The 17,514-nt window shown below is 37.7% G+C and overlaps 1 protein-coding gene across 4 annotated transcripts in view; it reads left to right on the top strand.

The window, feature by feature from the left end:
* Nucleotides 1–3,831: 3,831 nt before the first annotated feature.
* Nucleotides 3,832–17,514, top strand: part of GRIA2 (glutamate ionotropic receptor AMPA type subunit 2) — a 115,103-nt gene continuing 101,420 nt past the window's right edge. For 2 of the 4 annotated variants that reach the window (XM_084768803.1, XM_084768802.1), the window contains exons 1-2: nt 3,832–4,377; nt 4,903–5,043. In XM_084768803.1, coding sequence (XP_084624929.1) covers nt 4,290–4,377; nt 4,903–5,043 — 229 coding nt within the window. In that variant the 5' untranslated portion in view covers nt 3,832–4,289. The remainder of the gene's footprint in view (nt 4,378–4,902; nt 5,044–17,514) is intronic. The other 2 variants (XM_084768800.1, XM_084768801.1) reach the window with 1 other exon arrangement.

The following is a 17,514-nucleotide window of genomic DNA, read 5'->3' as shown; positions in this document are numbered from 1 at the left end:
TAGATATACCCAAAGATTGGTCTAATGGTGGGAATTCTGCAATTGAAGTTTCTTTTTCCTGTGCATGTTAAGTTCAAATCCGAGATTGTTCATCATAAGTACCATCTTCATATTTCACTGATAACTTGCCTAACTTCTAGATTTGTCATTTCATCATCACATAATCTTATTATTTTTCTTTGCAATATCAACCATAATAAATAAATACTGTGGTTCCTTGAAATTGAAATTTAAGTTATCAAATCTTTCCAAACTGAAATGAACACCGCGTTTTTCTAATTTAGGACTCTATACTTTAAATACCATATGCATATACAGACATGCACCTACATATATTTGTACATACATTTATAATGCTTATTAAGCCTAGTTTTATATATGTGTTCATGGGCCTCGAATTTTATACACTGAGTCAATAATTTAACAATTTGACAAAACAACAATATTGACTCCATCTGAATGTTTATGCTATCATTTTGTTGTTAATTGAGAGCCTCAAGATGTCTTTCTCTTTGTATTTAGATCTTTACGACTCTCATTCCTCTTTTTCTGATATCTTAGGAAATGAGCTCTCATGATTACAACACTGGAACTTTGGTCTGTCTGTAGGGACTGTTCCCTTGGCCACCTCCCATGGACAAAATGCAATACTATTCTTTTCATTTGCTGAATTGCAGCCAAGTTTTTCAGGGTTAGGATGACTTCTACTTGGTCAAACTCTATAATTATGAAGTATAACATCTTTATTTAGAGTAAATTTTTTACTAGGAATATAGCCAGAAGTTTCTTTCAAGTCTACTCAAAAGTACCACCACTCCATTCCAAATAAAAAAAATATTTTTATTATTATTGTATTATTATAGAATACAAATATAAAAACTTGAGGACTTGATGAACATTTAGATTCTTTAAATATTTTATGAAAATTTACTTTAAAATTAAAAAATATGTAATTGAAGATGGACTAAGGTAGAAATGAGCAAATTTATATGTAATTCATGCTATGAATTATATTGAAATATAAATACACACTAAAATCGACAGCACCAACCAACTATTGAAACAATTAATAAAGAAAATAATATTTGGTTTTTTTTCTTTTCTTTTTCTGAGTTTTGTTGCATCTGAAAGAATATTTAATGTCTACATATTCCAGAAGTGAACAGCAGAGGGCAGAAAACAGCAACTTGGTTCTTGGAGCCTATTGTTCTATTCAGCTTCTTTGTAATATTAAAAATTGATTTTGCTATTGGTAAATTTAAGATAAATATTCAATAAACATGAAGCGTCATGCCTTTAAAGGGGGAATCGTTGAATTTGTGAAAACTAACTCTATTGTATAAACATTTACTCCATTCTGTTTAACTTCATTATACTTAATTAGGCAGCACTCTGTGGTGAAAAGAAATACTTAGTATCTAACATGGTGTATTGAAAAGCTTCATGAAAGATAATATTACTGTAATTATGTTATGTTTTATTAGGAAAAGTTTCTAATAGTGTGAAGGTCAGGTGTTTACCTAAATTATTAACATAGATTACTAGAGTAGCAATTGGATTTTTAAAATGCCTGATAATGTTTTATAGATTTTATAATCTATCAACAGGACATTACTATTTGCTAAGGCTGTGCACACTCCCTGGGGAGAATGTGTTATGATTCAGCAAATTAATGTTCTTTTAAGATGTAGTCCTGTCAATTTTTGAGTTTGTATCTGCCCTTGAATTTCAAATAAGTTAAGATGAAAGCAGCTTCTGGAAAAAAAATTCTTTTAAAATTTAATTTCCTTGACAGACACATTAAGTATCACACATTTTCCCTTAATCAAACTACTTTCCCTTTATTTCCAACTATCATCCCAAAGCATTTTGGACTGAAGACACTTTAGTGGAATGTCTTGAATAGCAAGAAAAAGAAGAATACGACTGAAGAGACACTTCATTTGCTGTATCTCTTGATGTGATACCTTTAGATGTTGAAGTTCATAAACTTCAAACTATTCCTGTACTGGGTATTAGAAGTAGAGATGAAAATGTGTATAGTTTGTTTTATTATTCTTCATGTAACATGTTGGCATATTTATAATTGTTGTTTTGCCTATAGTTTTATTCTTATTGATTTTCTACAGGTCTCTTTTTATTTGGAGGACTTGCTTAACAGTTATGGTAGAATTTTGATTCACAGGTGAAATAAATTATTGGTTACAAAAAAACAAGGTATTTTCACCTATAATATTTAAGCTTAGTACATTAATGATGCATTCTGCATTCTTGACTTATGTGTGCGCGCACACACACAGACACACACACACACACACACACACACACACACACACTCTTACTTTGAAATCACAAGGTTATAGTATTTAGAAGCCACAGAGAATTGTGTTGCTTGTTGCTTTTGTTCATCTCTTCTCACTTTTGTGCTGAACATATTTAAAATATATATTTTAATAAATGAGGAATTTGAGACCCAGTGTCTCTATGGGAGAAGTATGTGTTAAGATGGTTAAGAAGGAAGCTACCATGTGTGATATTAAAGTCACATTTTCTCTAGAAGATGTAACCACGAAGTGCTCTCATGCACTTGCGGCCACCAGCAGATTCTCCCTTTTGATGCTGTCAGCGTCAATCTCCAGGCTCCTGGCAACAGTTATTTGAACTGAGACTTCTTTTCTTTTATTTCTCTTTTAAAAACAAAACACATACAATTTGGTGAGGAATTTCTGAGGCCTCAGAGAGAATTGCCACAGCAGGTATATGGAGATGGCTTTAGCATGCAGTAGAATTCACAGCCGTGTGCAGCCTTCAGTACTTTCTACCAACCCCCTTTTTGCAGACTTTAATTTGTAACCTATTAGTGGTTTTCCGGCTGCTCAATCAGGCTCGATGTAGTGAGGTAACCTACATCTTTGTGTCAGTGATTATTTTTTTAAACCTGAGGCCAAAATGTGATGGAGACTCCAGATTGCAACCACGAGTGTGGAAAGTTCGTGCAGCCGTGTAGCCTTTCTAGACTCCCTTGATCTACTCCCCCACCCCATAAACCCAGATTCCTTTCAATACATATTTTAAAAAGACATCTAAAAGCCAAGTCTACACGACCCTACAGCGGGAGGGAGTCTGCACTGAAGAACAAGAGCAAATCCACAGGCAGTGTGGATTGAACAAATCAAACCACAACCCAAAGAGGCATACTCCAAAGGTGGATTTCCACACCAAGCCTTTCAAAGGCTTGTTACTTTCAATTCGGTTACTTGGGGAGGGGGGGCGGGGAGGGAGGGCATCTTTTGTAGTTAAGGACAGAATTTTGGGTTTCCCTGGGATTATACCTACATCATAGGTAGCTAAAGTTCACAATTTTGGGAATCTTCCTTTCAGGGTGCATTTTATTTGCTTCTTAGCTCGGTCAGGTGAGACAGAAGGAAAGCAGTGTGTCCATATTGCTAAGTGGATTTTGAGACGATCAAATCATATTCGTTTTGTGTAATGTAAAACAATCGGGCCCTACGAAAGAAAGCTCCGCTGCCAACAGCAATTATCAGTTCGACTTCCTAGGCATAGCAACCGGAAATCAGTTTTGCAGCATTTGGATCTGGCTGGAGCATCTCTGCAGCTACAGAAAGCCCTGCAACCTTAGCCCAGGGCGCGGACCGAAGCGCTGTCCTCGGTGCTAAAATTCAGATGCGCAAGACTGGAGGTCTCTAAGAGGCACCAGGCTGCCGGGCTTTGAGCCTCGCTTTCTCGGCACCGCGCAGGAGCTGCTAGGGCTGTGCGGGGTGCGGGGCGCTGTGCGGGGGAGGGGTGGGGTGCGCGAGCCCGCCGCCTGCCTCGAGTCGCGCACGCGCGCCCGGGACTGCCTGCCCCTCTCTGTGACTTTCCTGTGTGTGTGTGTGTGTGTATGTATGTGTGTGAATGTGTGTGTGCGCGCGCGCGCATGTGAGAGCGAGAGAGAAGAGAGCTCCAGAGAGGGTGATTGTGTGAGTGCATGGGAGGGTGCTGAATATTCCCAGACATCGGGACCACAGCGGCAGCCCAGCTAAAAAACTGCATTCAGCCAGTCCTGGGGACTTCGGGAGCGGAGACAGGACGCAAGGCATCGACAGCCACCAGCTAGACCTGGGAAATAAGGACTCTTCTGCCTTCACTTCATGTTTTTAGCAGTTCCCTGCTAAATTTCGACCTAAAAAAATGCAGAGGATCTAATTTGCTGAGAAAAACGGCCAAAGGAGGAAGAGGAGGAAAAGGGAAACGAGGGATATTTTGTGGATGCTCTACTTTTCTTGGAAATGCAAAAGATTATGCATATTTCTGTCCTCCTTTCTCCTGTTTTATGGGGACTGATTTTTGGTGTCTCTTCTAACAGCATACAGATAGGTAGGTACCTTTTATGTTATGCCTTTGAATTGTGCATAATTTGGTGGTAATCTTTGTTCACAGTGGGCAAATTAATTCATGTCATGTAGACTTATGTCATACCTTGACTGCATTCCAGATTTAAACTACCTAGAATGTACATGATTTTCTTAGGCTGAAGCAAAAAGAAATGACTATGCCTTTTGACACAATAGAGGGAAAGATCTATTCCTTTCTGTCCCCGGGACTGCTGTTACTTCTGCCTTCAAGGCATCTCCTAGTGTGCTCAGATTTTTCTGGGGGGTTGGTATGAAGGCAAAGATTAAGATTAAGGAGGAAAATATTTCTGGTCCCCAGACTCTCCTCTTTTCCTAGACCCCGGTGGCCACCTTTTGGATGTCCGACCCTTGCTGTCCAACTCCGTGATTACGTTTATTCTAGCGGTTAGTGAGAATAAGAGACTCCGGCTGCTGGGTACTAACAGCTCCCCTCTTATCTCTCCAGGGTTCTGACATGGTTCTCTTGTTTGCTGTTTATTCTTTGCAGGGGGGCTATTTCCAAGGGGCGCTGATCAAGAATACAGTGCATTTCGGGTAGGGATGGTTCAGTTTTCTACTTCGGAGTTCAGACTGACACCCCATATCGACAATTTGGAGGTAGCAAACAGTTTCGCAGTCACCAATGCTTGTAAGTAATGAATATTCATGTCTTTCCAGCGCTGCACAGGGAAAGCAAGCTAGTGATCGCGAGTGTGGTGTGTGTGTGTGTGTGTGTGTGTGTGTGTGTGTGTGTGTGTGTGTGTGTGTGTTGCTGGCCTGTCATGTGTGGGTGGGAGTAACTGCACACGCGCGTGCGTGTGAGGGCACAGAGAGAAGGTGGCTGAAATCTTTGGGACCCCCACTGGATGGCGTGCGGTGTTGAGTGGGAAAAAAGACACTGAACAGTGTGTTAGTGTGCGCACTAAGAAGCTGGGGTGGGGGTTGGCTTGGACCTGTGTTTCTCGGGTTCAGGGGGTCCTTACTTGATTCTGGCGCCTCCAAAAAGACTCTCCCTACCCCCTCCCTCTTGTGCGACTACTGGCATTCTCCCAACAGAGAACACGTTGTTCCCCAGGGCGCGCTGTGGGACTGTTGGACAGATCCCATGGGGGACTGCCTTGCCCAGGCAGGGCAGCTTCAACCTGCAGTTCCCGCAAGCCCTACGCCCTCCTAATGCACAGAATAAGTTAATACAATGGTTGTGGAGTTGGGCCCGGGGCTGTTACATAATGCCCACCCGAGGGGCGCGGGCACGAGACTGACGCAGGCCCTGACTGGCTGGTGTGAGCGGCCAGGGAAAGGATGTTAAGAAGATAGGGACCCAGAAGGCGTGGGGATGCGGCCAATGGGGAATGCGGGTGGTGATGGGGATGTTTGCGAGGTTGGGATACAAAGGAGAACCAGGTTGCCTGCAAAATGAGGATGGGGAAGGCAAGGATCAGAAAACTAGGTCCGTGCTCCTCTCTCTGAAGCTACCGCCCATGTGGAGGCGAGGATGGCTAGAGTCCTCGCCAGGGGCCCGTGTGAGCTTTGTTCCAGGGTAGCAGGCTCCCGCAAAGGCGGCTGGAAAATGAGGATGACTCGGAAGCAATTGCCTCCGGCTGAGTTTTAAAATTTGAAGAAGTCGCATACCAGCCATTTTAGCTTTAGCAGTTTTCAGTATCAGCCCTTGGCCTCTGCACGGGGCTCTGGAACTCGGCAGGACACTCTGACAAGGCTGGGGGGCCAAATGACCTGAGTCTAGTTACTAGGCAAGTGCGAGGTCGCCGGAGGCCGGCGGCCAGGTCCCCGAGCTGAGGCAGCATTCTGCGCGTTCCCAGCCGCCACCATTTCCGGCCTCCAGGCTGGCAGATGTTTGCTGCCTTGATGTTCTCAGCTTCCATTCCATAGATAACAATTTGGGGAAGATTTGCAGGTGGTTCACCTCCCACTTTGGCTCCCATGTAACAGAGCGGAAAATCACCAGAGGAAATGCCCAAGGCAGCGTTCCCACAACCGGTTGCCATCCCACCTACGTTCCCCTGCGAAGCCTGTCACGCATTCTGTGCTGTAGTTCTGCAACACCATGTACATCAGTTGGCCAGGTTGCAACTCCTGTTCACAAATAAATGAAGAAATGCAAAGGGTGATAATGTGATTGTGGTTATTTACTTGATTGGAATTCTAGCTTTCTGAAGGAGCCATTTAAGAAGATAGGAGTCCTTTTAAAATTCTAACATTAAGTAAAGAGACACCGATGGAGATAGAGATGATGGAGAAATAAGAGTTAGAGATGGAAATAGAAAAAGAGAATTTGCTCATAGAAGAAACACCAGATGGCTCAGTGGGTAAAAACATTTCCATCAAGCCTGAGGACCTGATATTACTCCCGGGTACCTAAGTCCAGAAGGAGAGAATTGACTCCTGAAAGTTGTCCTCAGACCTTCACGTGCTCCCTCTAAATAAAATAGATGAAAAATTAAAATGTAATAGAGTGTCATAGAAAAGGTATCTCAATATAATACATTTTATTACATAACAGATACAAAACCCCCAACCTTTTAAATAAACATCAAAGGCATCCGCACTTGACCTATTTACCTACTGAATTAGGCTGTTACTGTGTTATCAAAAAGTTTCTGTTTCTCCTGAGTTACAGTTTGACATGCCTCTGTGTTCAGTTTTACCCAGCTGTATTTGTATGCACAAATGCAGTGTGACAATGCATTGTAAAGTGGGTGTGTACATAGATTCTGAAATATTTATGACATTTTGAAAATGGTTAATAATTAATTTGATTATTGGTAAAAAAAAATAATGAGATGAACTTAATAGGAAAATAATAGATAAATTCACCAAACTAAATGGATGCTTCTTTATTCCAACAGGTGTTGAGCCACTGTACTGGGGCTATTTGAGGGTCAGGGATTTTAGTTTGTGTTGGTGTGTATCCTCAAACCAGTGTTATTGAATGGGTCTATTTCTAGCCTACATTGTATTGAAATACGGTATGTGGTGAGAGTATGTACACATGGAACAAATACATATTTTTATTTAACTACGGAATTTCACATATCTGATAATAGTTCTGAGAAACCAGTATATTCAAGCTTTCTTTTTTTTTATAGATATCTTCTCTTTCTTAAAAAAAAAGGTGAAACAAAAATCTCTAAATATGCGTTTCCAGATTATAAAACTACCCTACCCACAGATCTTTATACCAGGCATTGAAATAACACAGAGGAACCAAGCAAAAGGGTATCACAAGGAGAATCCAGGACCTTGACTTTTGCAGTCCCCTGTCGTAAGCTTACCCATTGCTACAGACAAGCTTTATGGCACAGTTACAGAAACAGGCTCTGTAGACAGAATTTTCTAGAGTCCAATTTATGTGTTTTACTTTATTTTTATCCCTTTAGACATTTCAGAACTTCTGATGCACCAACCAAGGACCATGCATGGTGAGGACCTAGACCCTCTGCTCAGATGCAATAGATAGGCAGCACGGTTTCCTTCTGGATGCCATAATATGGGAAATAGGGGCTGCCTCTGACATGGGCTCTGGTGCCCATGGACTCATTGATCACTTCCCCCTAGTGGGGTGGTCTTGACAGGCCACAGAGGAAGAGGTTGTACTCAGTCCAGATGATATTTGATAGGCTGGGGTCAGATGATAGGGGAGGAGGGATCCCCCTTTCTTCTCAGAGGACTAGGGGAGTGGGCAGGGGGAATAAGTGAGGGAGGAAGAGTGAGCTCAAGAGGAGATGAGGGAGGGGCTAAAATTAGGATGTAAATTGAAAAAAATTTTAATGAAAATATTTAAAAAAGGAAAAAATAAATTTCGAAACTTGCAAATAGAAATATTTGCATATTTAAAAACACTTTTTGCTAAGAAAAATTAAAATGGTACAATTAATTTAACTCCTTAAAGAGACGGAAAGAGATAGAAGGGATGTGTGTGAAGTACAACCAAACAACTACAACTTCCACTGCTAAATAAACAGGAGCGGAGAAGTGTCTCTGCTGTCAGATACATAAAGCTAAACATGATCATTTAAATTCTGCTCTGGATTTTACTCCCATGCACATAATTTGTTTCTTTGCTGTGTTTAGTTGGGTTCTCTCATAGAAAAGACACAACAACATTAAGTACATTGACAGATAAGGTCAAGATACCTTTCCTCCATTTTGTCTGGAAACCTAAGGAGGTCTTTTCTAAAACCACTGCTGAGATCCATGAATCACAATTGCTGCTGTCTGAATTAGCTTATTCTTTACCTTTATTACTGCACAGAGGAAAAACAACAGCATTGGAATTATTTGTTAAGAAAGCAAAGGTCCTCTTGGCAGAGGAAAGGATCTGCTTAATGATTTAACTGTATTTGTGAGATGGATGCTCACTCAGGAGCATTGAGGTTGGCATGGAGTTAAAGATCTGAGTGCATCTACTGACTAGTAAAGGGTTAAATGAAAGGAAGTCATTTTATTCTGATCAGGAGTGTGTTCTGCTGCACTTAGCACCCACACCTTTTCAGTCACAATGGGATAATGGAAGTACTTGTTTGTTCCCATTTGTTGCCATGGATACCATAGAGATAAAGACAGATTTCCCATGTGTGTTTTTCTTTTCCTCTTCTGCCTTTTATTTTCCCCTTTGTAGAGTCCTCCTCTTCCCCCCTGCCCCAACTCCCTCCTTGTCTTACTTTTTGGATAATTTTTAAAATGAATGTTTAAACAAGGCTTCATTAAGAGAAAAATGCAAAAGCTAAAAGAAGAGAGAAAATTGGGATAATCTTCTGAGCAGGAGTTGAAAGCGGTGAGAGACCTCAGAATCCATCCGTCCATCCACCCACAAACCCACCCATCTATCCACCCACTCACCCATCCATCCATCCACCCACTCACCCATCCATCCATCTACCCACCCACCCATCCATCCACCCATCCATTCATCCATCCATCCATCTACCCACCCACCCATCCATCCACCTATCCATCCACCCATCCATCCATCCATCCATCTATCCACCCACCCACCCATCCATCCACCCATCAACCCATCTACCCAAAACCACTTCCCCAGTGCCTCCGAACTGTCAGAGAATAAATGAAAGTGTTCCCAATTGCAACTGTTTTCTGATAATTTACCTCAGTGGTCTTTCTAATGGTTTTGAAAGCCTGCTTTTTGTCTGGATCTGCCTCTGAGGCCTTGTCTGAGTTTATTATGAGTATGGAAAGGGACTCTAGTAGTTCTTCCTGAGTAATTAATTTAAGAACAACAACAACAAAAATAACCTTTTTTTTTTTTTTTTAGAAAATAATAAGTTGGCATTTGTGTTTCTGTTCACACCATATAAACAGCTAACAAAAACAACAGGGAATTTTAAAAAAATATTAACTTATTACATACTACAAATGATTTTAGTAAAATTTAATATGGCATAAATTAGAAAAACATTAAAATGGGAACTTTCTAAATAGACTATAAACATGAGTATCTGACTTTCTAGAGTTTGTAAGGAGCAAATCTTAAATTTGCTCATAGGAATCTGTTTTTATTTATTCTAATGAATAATTGTAATAAATAACAATTTGCCTAGCTAATAGTAATTTAAGTATTGTATAATTTAATTTTATAAAGCAACATAAATGTAAAAATTTATATTTAAAAAATAGTGATTAAAATTTTATTTTTTCTCTATGCCAGCAGATGGAGATGTTGGAAAAAAGATTGCGCTCCATAAAACTGTTTCACACACTAAATATCTTCTAGGACCTCAAAAATAAATTTATTTGGAGAAATGAAAAGATTTAAATTAAATATAATTTGAAAGAGTTAACTACAATACCATGTTTGGAAAAATCATTCAAGAAGTACTTTAAGAAACATTGTTTTGAAGTGCATTTTTTAATTAGAAATTTTGACATATTTTTGTAAACTTGATTCCCAAACACACTTAGATATTGCATGAATTATAAAATCTATTAAACGGGAGAATTCTACAATTATTTTTATAAGCACACTCATGTGTGTGTGTGTGTGTGTGTGTGTGTGTGTGTGTTTGTGTGTATCAGATTTTAAGCCTAAATTTTACCAAATAATGGTTCTGAGGTGTCTTTCCTATCACTGAATTTAAGTACTGCATTATTCAAATTGTATATCTGTGTTTATCAATTTATTTAGTGCTTGATAGCCTTCATTAACCTGCACATGGAAAGATTCCTGTGTATTTGGGTTGTAGGTACGTATCTATGGTTTCAATTATAGGACGTACAATGTAACTGATTGCTTAGACCATCACATGTAGCTATTTTCCTTGAGAAACCTACTACAGAGTTCCATTGTTAACTTTAATTTGCAATATTTTAAAGAAACCAGAGACAGCTAACATAGATACTATTATGATAAGAACTCATGGTATGAAAGAAATTACCATAAGCCAGGAAGAACACCTATTGTTCTTTTAAATATTATCATCTTCAACTAAAACATTAGAAGAAAGAAATAGCTCATTTCTATCAGAATAATTAATTTATTGTTGAATTGTTTGTACTGAAAATTTTGTCCTTTACTTATCAAAGGAATTTCAAGAAAAATTGGAGGGCATAGAACAGGGATCAGACTGTAATTGAAAAAATAATTGTATTCTGGACTGAGGGAAACTAAGTTGCAACTAAAAAATCATGGCATGAAACGACAGGATGCATTTGGTTTTGATTACTATTTGAAAGCTTACTGCTTCAGTCTGCTGACTCAAGACTCAGGAGAATTTTTCTTTTCACAGCAAGCTTGTAAAGGGCTAGGCCATTACACTGTGACACTGTGACAAATGAATGCTGATTCATTCAGCTCTTGGGCCCTCTTGGAATCTAGTGGAATAGCCCTTCAAAACTTTCAACCTGTGTGTAGTCTTGACAACTGAAAGGAAAAGAGCAACTATTTGCTAATTATTCGAGTGTCTCAGACACTGTAAGAAGAGTCAACAGACATAAGCCGAATTGAAGGGAAGAGCTATTCTTTCTTCTTATCTTTTAATCTTGTACTAGAGTTGAACATTGTCTTGAGTTGTTCATTGTACTGGAGTTGAACATTGTACTGGATGCTGAGTAAACAATATTTACCCTTTTATTATACTGGATTCTACTGAAGATTCTATGGACCTTATTAAAAAAAACAAAAGCTCTTTTCTATGTTGTGTTTATGTATTTTTATTATTTTTTATGAAATATTATTTTATTTTACATATACATTTTCATTATTACACATATGCACAATAAACTGCCTACAGTAAGAAGAACCAACCATGAAACAATCAGGAATTATATAAATGTTACATTCTTAGTGTTTTGGCTATTTGTATTTGGCAAACTTGAAGAGAACATCTTTCCTATCTTGGTGCGTCTAAAATTCTGAATATAAATCAGTATCTATCATATCTCATCATTATCAACTTAAACAACTATCTAGACTTAAAAACATCATAACCCCTAAACACTAAGCATAATTGTAAAAACTAACTATCTAGTCTTTAACCTCATCAGAGACTTGAGAAGGAATAATGGCAATTTTTAGTCAAAATGTCTGAGATTATCTCAACCGAGCTTAATAATATTCAAACCTCTTATAATGTCGTACCACTTCCACAGAATTGGAAATTGAGCTCAAAGTTAATATTTCAAAAGTAATCATGATTTAAATATTTCTATGTGTGTAAGGTTTTTGAAACAATATTTACTAATTTTAAAGAAAATGAGTGTTGTTCTTATCTTCTCTTAGTAATTCTTTCTCTAATGTTATACTGCTATGTATGACAATATGCAAAATAAGTTTTTGGTATGTCCCTTCTTTTAGTGAAAAAGTTAAGTGAAATGTCCAGAATTAAAAGTTTGTTTTCTTTACAGAGCATTTAAATATGAGATATTTTTGGGTATAGTTTCATGGTTTTGGATCACTTATTTTATTTGCAGTGTGTGCGTGTGTGTGTGTGTGTGTGTGTGTGTGTGTGCGTGTGTGTGTGCGTGTGTGTGTGCGTGTGCATGTGTGTGATGATTATCTTATGTATATACCCTTTTGTTGTTCCTTTGTGCATATAGTCTATCCTTAAGTTATTTTCTAGTGATTTTGTTTTGTCTTATTTTCATTATAATGACAATTTTGGGTGGGTACATTAACTTACTATTATATTTCATTTTTCACCTGAACACACTGATTGAGTAAACTGTCTAAAGGGCTTATTCGTAATTTAGAGATTAAAGTGAAGGACAGTTTTAAGATTTAATATGTTGAAATTTATAATTGCCTTTAGTTTAATCGACCTGGTAAAGTTGAGAAATACTAAACTAATCTCAGGAAGAGGTTTATAAGTAAAGAGTTTTTTAAGTTATTTTGATTTTCTATAGTTTTAAATCTAAAAATATATTATGTCCATGTCTAAAGCTGTGAATATTTTTACTAATTTTAATATTTTAATTCTTCAGAAATTTAATTTTCATCTTCATATAATCTATTTAGCACTATACACCATTGAATTCTTCATTGTTTATAGTTATTTCAGTATTTACAATATGAGCACAAACTAGGTTGGGCTGAGATTTGCCCTAAATTTTTGTCTGCCTAAAGTAATGTGAATAGGTCACCTTATTGCTAGGCTGCTCCCTTCCTTTCATCTAAAAGTAATTCCAAATGTGTGGCACTTAACTTCTTTTGTGGTTTTCAGATACCGTTACTTTGACAAAATCTCAGTAAGCCACAGAAAATATCCTTGCACCATAAGTATCTCAGTCTAATTTTCTAAATACTCAGATTCTACTGATAGACATGAAACAAATAGAGTTATATAACCAAGACTATCTATTAGCTTTCAAAAATATGTGTGTCTTACATAATTCTTCATCCACATAAGAGAATGTGGAGTAAATCATTCATTTTCACGTTCAGCGTTGATGTTTGATTGAGAAAAGATTGCATTAACCCATCAATCTTTTAGGGCTGATGTTAAGCCTCTGCCAGGGTTCTCTTTCTGACTCACCATCTATTTGCATTCCTCTAGCATTTCTGTAGTTCAGGTGCTGCAGTGACAACACCAACCATGTGATTACATAGATTTCATGTCCTATGTGTGACTAGGAGGGTCAGGTTAGAACAAATATTTCCACGTCAATGAAACTATTATCTGTTGTGTATTACAAACACCATATGTAAAGTGCAAGAACATGGACCACGACGGCCAACGGGACAAACCTCGGTGTCCTGGAGCTTGGTGACGAGGCAGGGCTGTAGAAACGAGCTTTCTGCCCTCCTCCCCTCCCTCCTTCTCTTCCTCAGCCCTTACTTTGGTTTGATGTTCACTTCACTTCGGCATTTTCAAGGGCAATTCATCTGTACTGGCAAGGAGCTTTTACAGAAGAGTAAATTTTTATTGAAATATTAATTTTGATATGTTATAGAAATGATTTACTGTATGTAGAGGGAAATAAGGTAAGGAAGCAGTGTGTATATTACTTTGTCAGAACACAACATTGAGGCGTTTTAGTATTCTGGGGTAGAACAAAATTATCCTTGAAAACTGAAGATAAGCAGTAACAGAATAGTTTTGAGAGTTACCGTATTTTAGGAAAGATTTGAAGCATACAGCTAGAGTGAGGCACCATGGGCTTGTCAGATGCAAGCATCCCATACCCGCTAGATAAACATCAGTGGGGCTTACTTCAGAAAAACAAGAGGCAGTCTCAATTTCAGCTTATTTGAATACGACAAGTGAGACATATCCATTTATTAACATTCACATACATACATAACAACAATCTGGCTATTAAGTAAGCAGAGATATCGTAAATTTAAAGTAATTACAAAAATTTAACAATGAAAATATTTTAAATGGAGAGACACCTTAATGATTTTCCCAATACTTAAAATACTAATTACTCATAATTAACAAGATTATTGATAATTCTTAAATATTTGGGTCATTAAGAATTACTATTTTGTTTAAGTCAGTGTCTTTGTAATAAGTCCAGGATGGCCTCAAACTTGGCATCCTCTTCTTCAGCCTTCCAAGTAGTAGGATTAAGGTCATGTTTAATTGCTACAGACAAAACTAACTTTAAGAGAATTATTTGAGAGAGAGTTTTTAAGAGAATACAAGGAATAATTTCATTATTAAAAATAAGATTGTACTATGGGGAGAATTTGGCCAATCTGAAGACATTGTTAAATAGACTTTTATGGTGCTAATTTGAAACAATGAACACATAATTATCAAGAGATTTGCGTCTGCTATTTGTTGTGAATTACATGTATTTAACGGAGCTATTCATTTGCAATAATCCAGATACCACAGAAATCATTTTTATAATAGCATTTGATTTGTATGTGAGACATTAGCAAAGAAAAGTGGTATGTTTAGAGGTGTGTGTGTGTATGTGTGTGTATGTATGAGCACATGTGTGTAGAGAGAGACAGAGACAGATTTATTAGTTTTTTCTTCATACATTTGTGTCATATCATTTTTTGCAGTCACATCTTCTTTTGTGAACTGTACTTTATATTTTGTGAAATGATGAATTTCAGCCTTTTTTATTTTTTTGTGTAGGATGGTGAAGATTGCTTTATAATGTCTTAGCTATTTCAAAGCTTATATTTTACCTCATTCTTTTGCAGAGTTCTGCCATTTAGTTTGCAGGATGTTTTACACACAGGGACACTGTTATAGGATTATAGACAACTCAACCATTTTCAAGGAAGTGTATCGTTCTAGTTCTTTGCAGGAATAGTTCATAAAATCTTGAGGTTTCTGTCTTAGAAAGAAATCTGTCAAAGGTTAGTATTTTAACAAAGAGTCCAGAAATGTTTCTTCTGTGAAAATTAAAAAACAAAGGCCACCAATTCCTGGAATTCACAACCCTGATGCCTTGGCACATTTGGGACTTCATTCCAGACCTGTGGCTGGGTGTGATCACTGACAAGTTGCTTCCCTCTGTCTCAGCTTCAGTTTTGTAGAATGCCACCATCCGTAAGACCTCACAGGATGAAGTTGGCCACACATATGCAAAAACTGCAAACATTTATTGTTATGTGCTATAGTGGATGTCTTTGATGATACTTGCTCAGAAAGCAAAACACATAATGTTATATTAGTACACCCAAGCAGAACAAACAACAAAGAAAATAATAATAAACTACAGGGGCTACTTCAAATAAAGTATGCATTACTATCAAGTGTAAGCGGCCATCAAATTAGAATTCCTGACATTAGAGGAAGGCACCCATCACTTTATCATGTATCACTCCCCAGAAGGTGGAAAACCATTATCCATGGTACATTTTCTGACCTAAGATTAAGATGTCTTAACCCTTTGCAGAATCAAGCACATTATAGATTCCTAATCTTTCTCTTACATAATTTATTAAAATATAAGTATGTAAATGAAAGGCAGTTTGGAGAGTCATAGGTCTTCAATTCAGGAAAAAAAATAGGCTTGAAGGTAATTACTAGTTTCATGGTGCAACACATGACATTTATTCTGTGTAAGATAAGGTTCTATTTCCTTGTCACGCTTGATTATGCTAGTAGGAATATTGCATCATAAAAATGAATGTCCAGATGAATTTGTTACAAATGATTACAGTATACCAGGATCAAAGATTATATTTTCTCATTATTTTTAGAAAAGAGGTGGGTATGCAAGTTCTGGAAAAAATTTTGCCATTTCCTTCAACCACAGCCCTGTTTATGTTTCGACAGATAAGTAGGGAGAACTGAACATTGTGCATAAATTAAACTATAGATTGATCAATGATGAAAGTGTTAGGTTCCCATTAATACACAGGCAGTAGACAGAAACAAACCACATTCATTTTGAGCTCTCGTGGTGATCAGCAGTCTCTAGACTGTTTGTGTCTATCGAATCCTTTGTCGTATTCTTTTGACAGCATGGATCAGTAGGCCTGTCTCTCATCGGCTGAGGTGTGTGGAATCTTTAAAAATAATTCAAGTAACTATTTGTGTTGGAATCACTTGCTTTGTGAAGCATAGAAGACATCAGCCCAGGAGCTTAGTCACAGAGATGAGTGAAAATAGCAGTGTCCTACCTAAGCTTTCTGAAGTTTCCAGGATAGGCTCTGCCTCATTTGGATGTTACTGAGTGTTATAGTCAGCAGCTACACCACTCCAATGTAGTGTAGCAAGAATTTGGAACAAATTACTCTGCAAAGACAAATCCATATATTTATAAGAAAAGCTATAAATCGTGACATTGTTATGATTTATAAAAGTTATAACTTTTTAAAAATTTTATTTTATTAATTTATTCTTGTTACATCTCAATGGTTATCCCATTCCTTGTATCCTCCCATTCCTCCCTCCCTCCCATTTTCCCCTTATTCCCCTCCTCTATAACTGTGACTGACAGGGACTTCCTCCCCCTTTATATGCTCATAGGGTATCAAGTCTCTTCTTGGTAGCCTGCTATCCTTCCTCTGAGTGCCACCAGTCTAGCCAAAAGTTACAACTTTTATAAGAAAAGTTTTAAATCAAGGCTGGGGCAGGATCCATGGCACAGAAGAGAAGTGTTGGTCTCCAGAGTCTCAAGTCAATCTGGTATGCTCCAAAAGCCATCACAGGACTTACCTATCTTTCTCCTTCAAACATTTTGTAGATATCTGCTCTATGTTAGTCATTTCAGTAATATCAATAGGAACAACAACAAGATAAGGTTCATATATTGGGAATTATTGATAGCTCAAGGTGTCTATGACAAGTTACTAACTAATCTAGATCAATGACCTAGTGCGGCTTGTCGTCCTTGTACTTGCTGCTCAGCAATCTGCTATCCATCTTGAATTTTTTTCATGAATCTGTTCTGCTTTTCCTGTCTCATTATTTAAATGGACATTTTTATATGTACAGAAGGCAGACCCCAGAGCCATGCACACACTAAGCTGTGTCAATCACTAATTTACATTCTCTCGTCCACTGTCTATGTTAATTATCTGCAGATATTTACTTTAGAGAAAGCAGATATAAGAATAATAAATTGTAGTCAAATAGTATTAGCATTTACAATTTTTCTAGAGGTTTTAAAAGACATCACTTTATAATCCTACTTAAGACGTATAGAAGTTTCTGATTCTGTCTGCCTC

The sequence above is a fragment of the Acomys minous genome, assembly GCF_964271855.1.
Source record: "Acomys minous genome assembly, chromosome: 19".
In the NCBI taxonomy this organism is placed as follows: domain Eukaryota; kingdom Metazoa; phylum Chordata; class Mammalia; order Rodentia; family Muridae; genus Acomys; species Acomys minous.
Note: the sequence above shows the minus strand (reverse complement) of the source record. Positions and strands in the feature narration are given on the sequence as shown.